At 39.0% G+C, this 9,659-nt stretch overlaps 1 protein-coding gene across 1 annotated transcript in view; it reads right to left on the bottom strand.

The window, feature by feature from the left end:
* Window positions 1-3,334: 3,334 nt before the first annotated feature.
* The window catches only part of LOC143873033 (plant/protein (DUF810)), a 97,397-nt gene continuing 91,072 nt past the window's right edge, over window positions 3,335-9,659 (bottom strand). Inside the window, exon 27 of the mRNA XM_077376781.1 lies at window positions 3,335-3,685. Coding sequence (XP_077232896.1) covers window positions 3,512-3,685 — 174 coding nt within the window. The 3' untranslated portion in view covers window positions 3,335-3,511. The remainder of the gene's footprint in view (window positions 3,686-9,659) is intronic.

The following is a 9,659-nucleotide window of genomic DNA, read 5'->3' as shown; positions in this document are numbered from 1 at the left end:
GGCAAAACAGTCATTTTCGGGTCAAACCGTTAACTAGCCGTTGGGTCACAACGGTTATTTTTTTTTGTTCCAAGTTATTTTCTCAGAGCTCCGAGAAATGTCTATGAGTTCCGAGAATAATTCTCGGAATTCCGAGACTGGTTTTTCAGCAATCTGTGTCCGACTTGAAAAATTCGACGCTCTTATACTCTACGGATATGAGAAAAATGAGAGCTATCTGTTAAAAATACATTTAAAAATATTTGAAAATGTTTTAAATAAGTTTTCGTAGGATTTAATTGCTGGTCCAGGTTGTTTCTTTGGAACTCTGTTTTCTTCAATGTTGTGTTGAATGACATATGGGTCACAACATGTTGGTACACCACCATGGCCATTCACTTATCCATTTAAGTCCTTAAAGGGTGTGTTAGTCTCTTTGAAAAATATATTTTAAGGAGTTTTAAGATGTGCCTTGATCAAGAGAAAATGTAAGAGATAAAGGAGATACATACTACCATTCTAAGTACTCTCTTGAACTTCTCTTGAGCCAATCTTCATTTGATCTTCAATGTAGTGTTGGCTTGCTTTTGGGATCTTCAAAGTTGAGCTTCTTTCTTTGACACCTCCAAGGATGATGCCACAATTTGGTTCAAGCTCCTTTGCAAGTTGTTGATCTACAGGCTTTGGCCTTTATGATCTTCCTTTGTGTGTTCAATGCTTTGAGATGATTGTGAGGAGCTTCTCCTTGGTTGATTCTTCAGGGTATGGTTTGTCCAAGTATGCTCTAGCTCCTTTGTCCTTTATTTGGTTCATCTTCAAGCATAGGCCATCTGTGTGTGTTGGTGATATCATGGATTAACCTATAAATTTCTTTTCCATAGCACAACACTCAAGGCAAACAATTAGTCCATAAAAGACTAATCAATATGTGTTTGTTAATCATCAAAACAAGGTGATTCAATGAACCCATGGGGAACCCTTGGGCTAACAAGGGTGTATTGTCATCATCTCTCTATCTCGATTTCTCTATCTCTCTATCGCCCTCTGTGTTTCTGTTTAGAGTAAACCCGGATGAAACTCATGTCTATACAATCAGAATCACTCTTTAAATGTGTAGAACCAATACTTAGTTCTCAGAACCACTGTTGATATGTGGGAACCAGTATTTAGTCCTCTCAACCACTAAGTAGTGGTTCCAATGATATGAATAGTGGTTCTGAATGTGGAAATACACCGAGGACCCTATGTAGAAGATCAGAACCACTATTTAAACACTTAAACAATATATTTATACCATCCTAACCACTATGTAGACCTCTGAACCACTATATAGTGGTTCCGAGAGTATAAATAGTGAGAATAAAAGGTTATGCACTCAAAACCTCTATAAGAAAGTGAGAATAAAAGGTTATGCACTCAAAACCTCTATAAGAAAGTGAGAATCAATGTATAAATAAGGGTTTAAACACTCAGAACCAGTAATTATACCTAGGAACCACTATTTACCACTATGTAGTGGTTCCAAGGTATAAATAGTGGTTCCAAGGTATAAATATTTTGTTCACATATTATAATAGTATTTCATTGGGTGTCAAAGTTGTCATGAAAACAGTGGTTTAAATATTTGTCTAAACACTTAGATCTTATGGTGGTTCATAGTTTAGAAGGCCTAATACTTGTTCCGAGAATATAAATTGTGAGAATAAAAAAGTAATACAGTCAAAACCACTATAAAAAGTGAGAATGATTGTATTTATAGGGATTTAAACACTCAGAACCACTAATTATACCTAGGAACCACTATTTACCACTATGTAGTGGTTCCAAGGTATATATATTTTGTTCACATATTATAATAGTATTTCATTGGGTGTCAAAGTTGTCATGAAAACAGTTGTTAAAATATTTGTCTAAACACTTAGATCTTATGATGGCTCATAGTTTAGAAGGCCTAATAGTTGTTCCGAGAATATAAATTGTGAGAATAAAATAATAATACAGTCAAAACCACTATAAAAAGTAAGAATGATTGTATTTATAGGGATTTAAACACTCAGAACCACTAATTATACCTAGGAACCATTATTTACCACTATGTTGTGGTTCCGAGGTATAAATAGTGGTTCCGGGGTATAAATATTGATCGAAACTAATCTAACTCCCAATGCGGGGCCGCTAATTAAGGCTAACCAAGTTCTTGGACTCCTTTTGGACATCCTAGAAACTATTTGTAAAAAAATTTCTGAAGCTCCCATTGATCCATTAACTGATAAGGCTTCCTCTACCGATGCATCAGCCTGCCATGAATGGATCAGCTTCTTCTATGGCGGCATCGTCACTTTATCTGATTCTACAAATACATATTTGCTATGTTTTCTTCCTGCAACATTACAACTAATGCTTCCTTGACTCCCCCTCAACAGAAGCTCCCCCTCTAGACCCTAGACAGAAAAGTGATTATCAGAACAAAGGATGTGTATGTCACATTTAAATGTACTTGGATGGTAGGATTTAGGATAGTCCGATTGACATGATTTTTGGGCCGTTGGATTTCCAGCATAGGGCATATCCATCAGATGATGGTCCAAAACTTCAACTCAACCAAAGGTGGGCCGTTATTTGTCCGTTTGCTTTTCGAATTGTTAAAACATCCATTTGGATAGCCCAAAACAAATTGATAAATATATGCTTGACATCTCCTTAGATCCTTATATAAAACCATGATTTTAAATTTCGGTTTCGGTATAAATTTCAGTCATGGCCGAAACCGAAATTTCGACCGAAATCCCAAAATTTTTGCCGAAATTCGGTACAAAGTCCCGAAATGTCGGTTCTTTGGGCCAAATTTTCTGCAAACATTCTGTAAATAATATTATTTTATCAAAATTTTGTCCTAAATTTGGACTGAAATTTGGTACATTTCGCCTCGGTTTCAGTTTCGGTCGAAATTTAAAACCATGGTTTTATAAAAGATAAAACCATGCATGTTGAAGTAGGCTGGAAATCAATCAATTAGTGGAGTAATTCTCTTGTTTTATCTAAACCCCTGTTTGGATTGGAAGAAAAATATTTTGTGCGGAAAATGTTTTTCTTTGGATTTTTTTTCCCATGATATAGAGTGGAATAATGTACTAAAGGTTAATTTAGAGGGATATCATTAGAAATTGAAATTGAAATTGAAATCGGAAACGAAAATTTTGAAATATTTTTCCCTCTCCAAACATTTCCAGAAGATTCCTGCAAAATCCAAAGAAGGCCTAATTTCCTGCAATCCTCTTTAACCATTCTTGGTAAAAGCTTTTGCACATACATATTTTTGCTGAGAATGAAAAAAAAATGAAGAATAAGGAGGATAAACAGAAAAATTGATGGAGAGATGAGTTCTCATATAGTAGTTGATAAATCAATCAATAAATAAATGCTATCAATTATTTGTTCTCAAAACTATCAACTTTATATTCACTTAACGAAGAAGTGTCTGCTGGTAACTATTTAGGTTTCGCTTCTCCAAAGATATGAAAAGACATTTGTTTTAAGCAGCAGATCTGGGTAATTTATATTGCTTTTTGAGAAATAGATTAGCCTCGGAATCACTTCTGTGGCATAAAATTCTCAAAAGGGTTTGAGCTTCAGCACCTGATCTGCCTCTGTTGTTTTCCATTCCTAACCCACTTGCATATTTCAAGTCATCAATCAATACACGAGTCTGCAAAAACATTAGGATTCTCCTCAGTCAGCAGGCTAAAGTCCGCGTAAAACAAAGAAGATTTTTCTACTTTTAATATGGAAAGCTGGTTCCTCTGTTTGAATTAAAGTAAAAAAAAAAAAAATTACATGAAAAGTGAGTTTTCCAGCATTTGATCACCTCATTTTCCATCGATTATTTTGCCCAAAATCGAAAATATTCCAAGTTTTAAAGGAAAATTGCAAAGGTAGTAGATCCTAGAATTTTATTTTCCATGGAAATTTGCAAGTAGATCCTAGAATTTTATTTTCTCATGGAATTACTTTTTCCATGTAAAAATTTATTTTCCTTAAGCTTCTTTGAACTGGATTGTCAACTGGAACCTGGCATGTCTGTATTGAAAGAGGAGTGACCCTGTGCAGCAAGGATCTACTGTATTAACGTGGGATCTATTGTAAATGTGGGACCCACTTTGGATTGATATTAGCCATACACGTGTTTTGCCTAAAACTAGGCTCCACTGTATTATAGTAATGGAGCTGGGCTGACACAGGATCATATCAAAATATACAACTTAGTTTATACAAGTATGAATTCAAAACGTGAAACAAATGTAGATATCTTTTTAGGCCATGTTTGGGAGCAATGAATTTTTTTCATGGAATATTAGTTTACCAAGTGGTGTGAAATGAGCAAGAAGGGTTGGAGACAGAAATGAGGAAGGGCACGGGTGAGGAGATGATCCGATGTGGTTGAAAAGAGTTTTTCTTTTCCTTGTTTTTGCCAAGAATGTGGATGGTGCAAAGTTGAAATGCTAACAAATCTCCAAATGAGGAGCTCTCACCTATTTACACACCCTCAACTCTACCCTAGGTCTAGATTGTGCCATATAGCAATCACCTAACAACCTAGGACTACCCTATATTGTTCTAAGTGTTTTACACTTCTCTATACGAAGTCCACTACAAAGAATGTCCAAGAATACTTGAATCCACTTATCTATATGAATCTGCACAGAGTCTAAGCCCATCCAGAGACTTCCAGAATTCTAGGCAAGGCAAGGGCCCAATAGCATTTGTTGTGACAACTTTTTCCCACTTGATTATGTCAGCATCCTCGCCACGGAACCTCCCAATCTCTTCTATGAATTGCAAAAGTATCTCTATCGGTACCCAGCTTGCTTCCCTCTCATGTAGTCCTTTCCACTTCACTGAGTATTTAATATATGTAATACCAAGTGTCTCAAAATCCAGATGCTGGGCAAAATGCAGCCAAAGCAAATCCTTAACTCGGCGCGGTGTGATCGAGTACTCGTGTGGTCATAACTTGGTAGAGTCAAGGGAGTTTTGATTGGCTTTGTAGGAAAACATGGACATGGAATAGAACTCCGCTAAGGTTAAAGGGAGTCAACTCGGGGAAGTAGACGATGAGAGACGGGGGGTTGATTTTGAATCTATTTTAAGAACATTGCGTTCGCTTGTAATTCTACCCACTATGACAGACTCTACCTCCTTGCCGAAGAAAGTTGAAATGGTCTTTAGTGCATCTTGGAGACTCCATAATGGGCTTTTAGGTAACTATTATGAAGGACTGGATGTATCTTCAGCCTTGGTGGAAGCTGAAGTTTGTAGTGAACTTTGGTTACTTTCTTCATTACTGGATGTATTTTGCCCTGCTACCAAAATAAAGCTACTACTAAATAACCCCTTTTATCACTATCTTTCAAAACTCTTGAATGTTGGCAAGCTACAACTTGCCCACAAACTCTAATAAAGGTATGTGTTCTATAGAGCGGTCCCTTAATTTTTTTGAAAAATGACAATTTCTATTTAGATTTCAATCTTTCAAACACCTTTACAAGGGTCTGGGACCAGGAGTCCCAAAAAAACAAACAAAAGATACCCTTTGGTATGACTTCAAAAACCCAGAAAATCCCTCTATTCCAACCCCGATTCCATACAGACCAGGTTACGACCACTCCATTTTTATAGAGATTACTAGAAAGACCTAAATTTCCAGTGTTGTCCCGAACGCTACGGAAACCAACCTTCTTCCACAAAAATCCAATGGCATCTTAGCACTAAACTGCTCACCTAGGAAGAACACTTCTCCAGCTCCTCCAGAATGTGCTAGATTTGGAAATCCGGAATGTATGTGAGAAGGTCCTCCGGAACCATTTCCAAGAAACCAGGACTCTTTCTCCTAGCAATCCTTTCTTCCACCAGCCAGATGCCCAAAGACCTTGGCCCAAAAGCTCCTGAAGTTTTAAAGTTAAAATGGAATTTTTACCAGGGCCGGTCGACCGCGGAAGCAAGTTTGGAAACCCAGACTTGGCTTTCAATAGCGGGCCGGTCTCGGTCGACCGCGGATGTGTTTCTGGAAATCCAGAAACAATCCAGTAAGGTCGGGCTGGTCGACCGCGGATGTGTTTCTGGAAATCCAGAAACAATCCAGTAAGGTCGGGCTGGTCGACCGCCATAGGGCCGGATGACCGCGGATAGAAATCTGGACAAAAATAAATATGTCCAGGTTGCTCTCCCCGTACGACCGCCATGGCTCGGTCGCCCGCTGCGGTTTGAAATTTGAAATTAAAAAGATGAACCCAATAAGGGCGGGCAACCGCCACAGCCTGGTCGACCGTCGAGGCCTGGCATTGTAGCCGTTGGAGCCTGCGGGGCTTGACTTTTTTAACCCAGTTTTTTACCCTTTTGCCCTCAAACGGTCATATTTTCAAATGAGCTATATATACCTCATTTAAGACCTCTTAAGAGACAACTCTCCCATTCCTAAACATGTTTTAATCTTGTGAAGAGTAATTAAACACCATAGTGCCTCATTTGGGATATATCTAAAGGGATTAGATCTAGAGCTTCAATTTGTACATCTTGTGAGCAAGTTTTATTTGTATAAGCTTGAGAGCTTCATCCACGCTTGAAGAGGGTTTTGTATTTTCATTTTCTTTTACATATTTGTAAAGCGGCGAGTGCGAAGGGACGCGTAGCCATCCCAAGAGAGAGTGTTGGGAGACACGGAGCTTTCTCCGGTTCGTGGCGAGTCTTGCGAGGCGTAGCCGAACCAAGTTGTAATTGGGTTGGCTATCAACGGTTTTGTTGGTGGAGTGGAGTAGGTCCGAGGTTGGGACCGAACCACTTAAAAATCTCGGTGCACTCTCTCTTTACCCTTGGTTTTTATTTTGTATTGTGCATTAGATTTTTACTTTGTGTGCTTGATTGTTTATTTGCCATTTGATTTCGCTTCCGCATTTGTTTTTGGCAAGAATTTTTTAATACCCAATTCACCCCCCCTCTTGGGTTTCCATCTACCCTGGGATTTCAGTTGAGGATGAGAGCGGATCACTCAATACTCCAAGGGGATTCCAATGGACTCTCCTTGCTATGTAAGGATTACCATCCAATAGCCATAATCCAGTATCCACTATCACTTACAGATACTTCCCTTCAAAATACGGGACTATTAATGCCCTCTAACCCAAAACCATACCTTTACAGCTTCCCTCTCCTTGATACTAGAGCTATATAAAGTGAAATGTACTCAACACACGGAACCATGACTAGAAAAGGTAACCTAATCCTGACAGAGTGCTTCTTTACGCACCAAAAAGTTAGATAGTTAAGGAATGTAGCTTCCTACCCCACACCCAAAAAAATAATAATATAAGGGAAACTTCTGAATTTCGCTTTAAACATCTTTAGCCTCAAACCTAGTGAAAATACTATAAGATGGGTCCCCCACTTCCCCGATCCCAAAAACTTCATCTGGGACAACAACTAGAGGAGGCCAATGGTAGCTTATCCATAGGCAAGGCTCACACTGGGCATATGGGAAAATTATTTGAGTGATAATGGAAACCGGCTAAAAGATTTCTCCTTTATCTCTACTGAAGTAGATCCCAAGGGCTTCTCCAATTTCTTTTTAAGAAGCTTTCCTTTAGAACTAGCCTTCCTGGCCCTAAATTTTAATCCAAGATGGCTCAACTTAGAAGCTCGAGTTTCAAAAGCTTCCTGAAAATTCCTTACTTTTGGAGCATGACCAGATTTTTTACCCTTCATGGTGGGACGAACCATCGGACCAGCTTTTCCTGTAGGGGCAAGAGGGTCATTTGACTTAGAACCGGGTCCGTCAGAAAACGGGCAAGTTTGACCAGAACTCCTGATCCCAGATCCCATCGCACCTTTCTCCGATCCATTCTTGAGTAGCACGTCATTGGAATTTGATTTGTCAGATTTGAAATTTGAATTCAGCATAGGTCCCAAAAGTTCGTCGGAGAGCCAATCCTGCAACTTCGGAAGAGCTATTTTCGCTTGAATTTCAATTCCGATGGTATAGTCGTGGTCTAAGATCCTGATTTTAACAAAAGTACCTGAAAACTTCCATCGGGGAGCTAGGATTTTGGCAGATACAAAGCTCATTAAGTGCTGGTGGTTCCCTTCCATCTTTGTCTCCAGAACCTTGCCAAAGAGGCTCCCTATAGCCTCCACCGTTGATATGGCCCACGCATGTAATGGGATACCATAGAAATTGACCCAGAGAGCTTCCATACCTTGAAGAAAATCCCTACTTCAAGGTGAGAGAGAGCAATTGATTCCCCAATGCCTTAGGTCCCTTAGAGAGGATCTGTTGAAGAGTGTAAGGTCATTTTGGTCATTACATGTATAAGTGAGGGTATTGTAGTCTTTGTACTATGTTGCCATATTTTGGGCTCTATATATATATCATTACATGGGAGAGCTCCTCAGTGGAGAATCTCACCATCTTCTCCCTCACTCTTCTTCTTCTCCGTCTCCTCCTTATCCCCATTTCTAACATGGTATCAGAGCAAAGATCCTAAGGGAAAGAAAGAGGAAAGAAGAGTCATTTCCACTCCATCTCTCCATCTCATTCTCATCAACATACTATTCTGAAGACGCGACAAGATGAGACGCCCCCACCATCTAAAGACGCGACGAGACGAGACAAGAATCCCTCCTCATTTTTTGGGTTTCTCCTCTCTAAATCCTAACTCCATAACCCTCACACCCTAACCTACATCTTGTGAACCCCTAAACCCAAACCCCTTTACCATTTGTAAATCCACCATTTTTCCGAACAAAAAAAAACACAGAAGTCCCCTCTTGTATATTCTTTTGTTCCCTTTTCTTCCTCCATAAGTCCCTTTCTTGTTCTTTCTTTTGTTCTAAATCCATAAATCTTTTCTTTTCTACATCTTAATCCATTGTCGGTTTCTTTCTAGTTTTCAAACCCTTTCTTTATGGTTTAAATCTTTTCTATCTCTCATTCTTTCGTGTTTTGAGTCTCACCTCCCTTCTACTTGTTGTGATCGCTCTCGTCGTCGTGCTGATTCTGGGGGAGCTGTTATCTTTGGTGGCCATTGAGTATGCCATTCTATTCAATGTGGCCGTTGCTATCCTTTTTTTGTTATGTATTTCATTATGTATTCACCACACTAGCTTGAGAGGAAGTGTTACACTAAGCTGGCTGTGTGTATGAGCTTATTGTACCTTTTTTGTTGTATGGTCTTTGTAGCAAGCTGGAGTTCCATAGTATATACACTCTAGCTTGAGGGGGAGTGTTGAAGAGTGTAAGGTCATTTTGGTCATTACGTGTATAAGTGAGGGTATTGTAGTCTTTGTACTATTTTGCCCTATTTTGGGCTCTATATATACATCATTACATGGGAGAGCTCCTTAGTGGAGAATCTCACCATCTTCTCATTCACTCTTCTTCTTCTCTGTCTCTTCCTTATCCCCATTTCTAATAGGATCTTTAAGGCTTGCTTTTCTAATTCGAACATAAAAAGAAACTCGTCCTTTGCCAAGATGCAGGGGCAATGTAAGATGGGATATCCCAATGCTTTTGTGTCCAAAGCCAAAGATCCTCTAAAGTTTCATTGTGATCACTCTTTTTCCCTATCAGACAAGCTTTTACGGTATCCATTCGTACTTCCACTTATCTATCCGAGATGAGTAAGGATGAA

Source organism: Tasmannia lanceolata, unplaced genomic scaffold (assembly GCF_043159265.1).
Source record: "Tasmannia lanceolata isolate RefF3 unplaced genomic scaffold, GAP_Taslan_0.1 ptg000002l, whole genome shotgun sequence".
NCBI classification, from domain to species: domain Eukaryota; kingdom Viridiplantae; phylum Streptophyta; class Magnoliopsida; order Canellales; family Winteraceae; genus Tasmannia; species Tasmannia lanceolata.
Note: the sequence above shows the minus strand (reverse complement) of the source record. Positions and strands in the feature narration are given on the sequence as shown.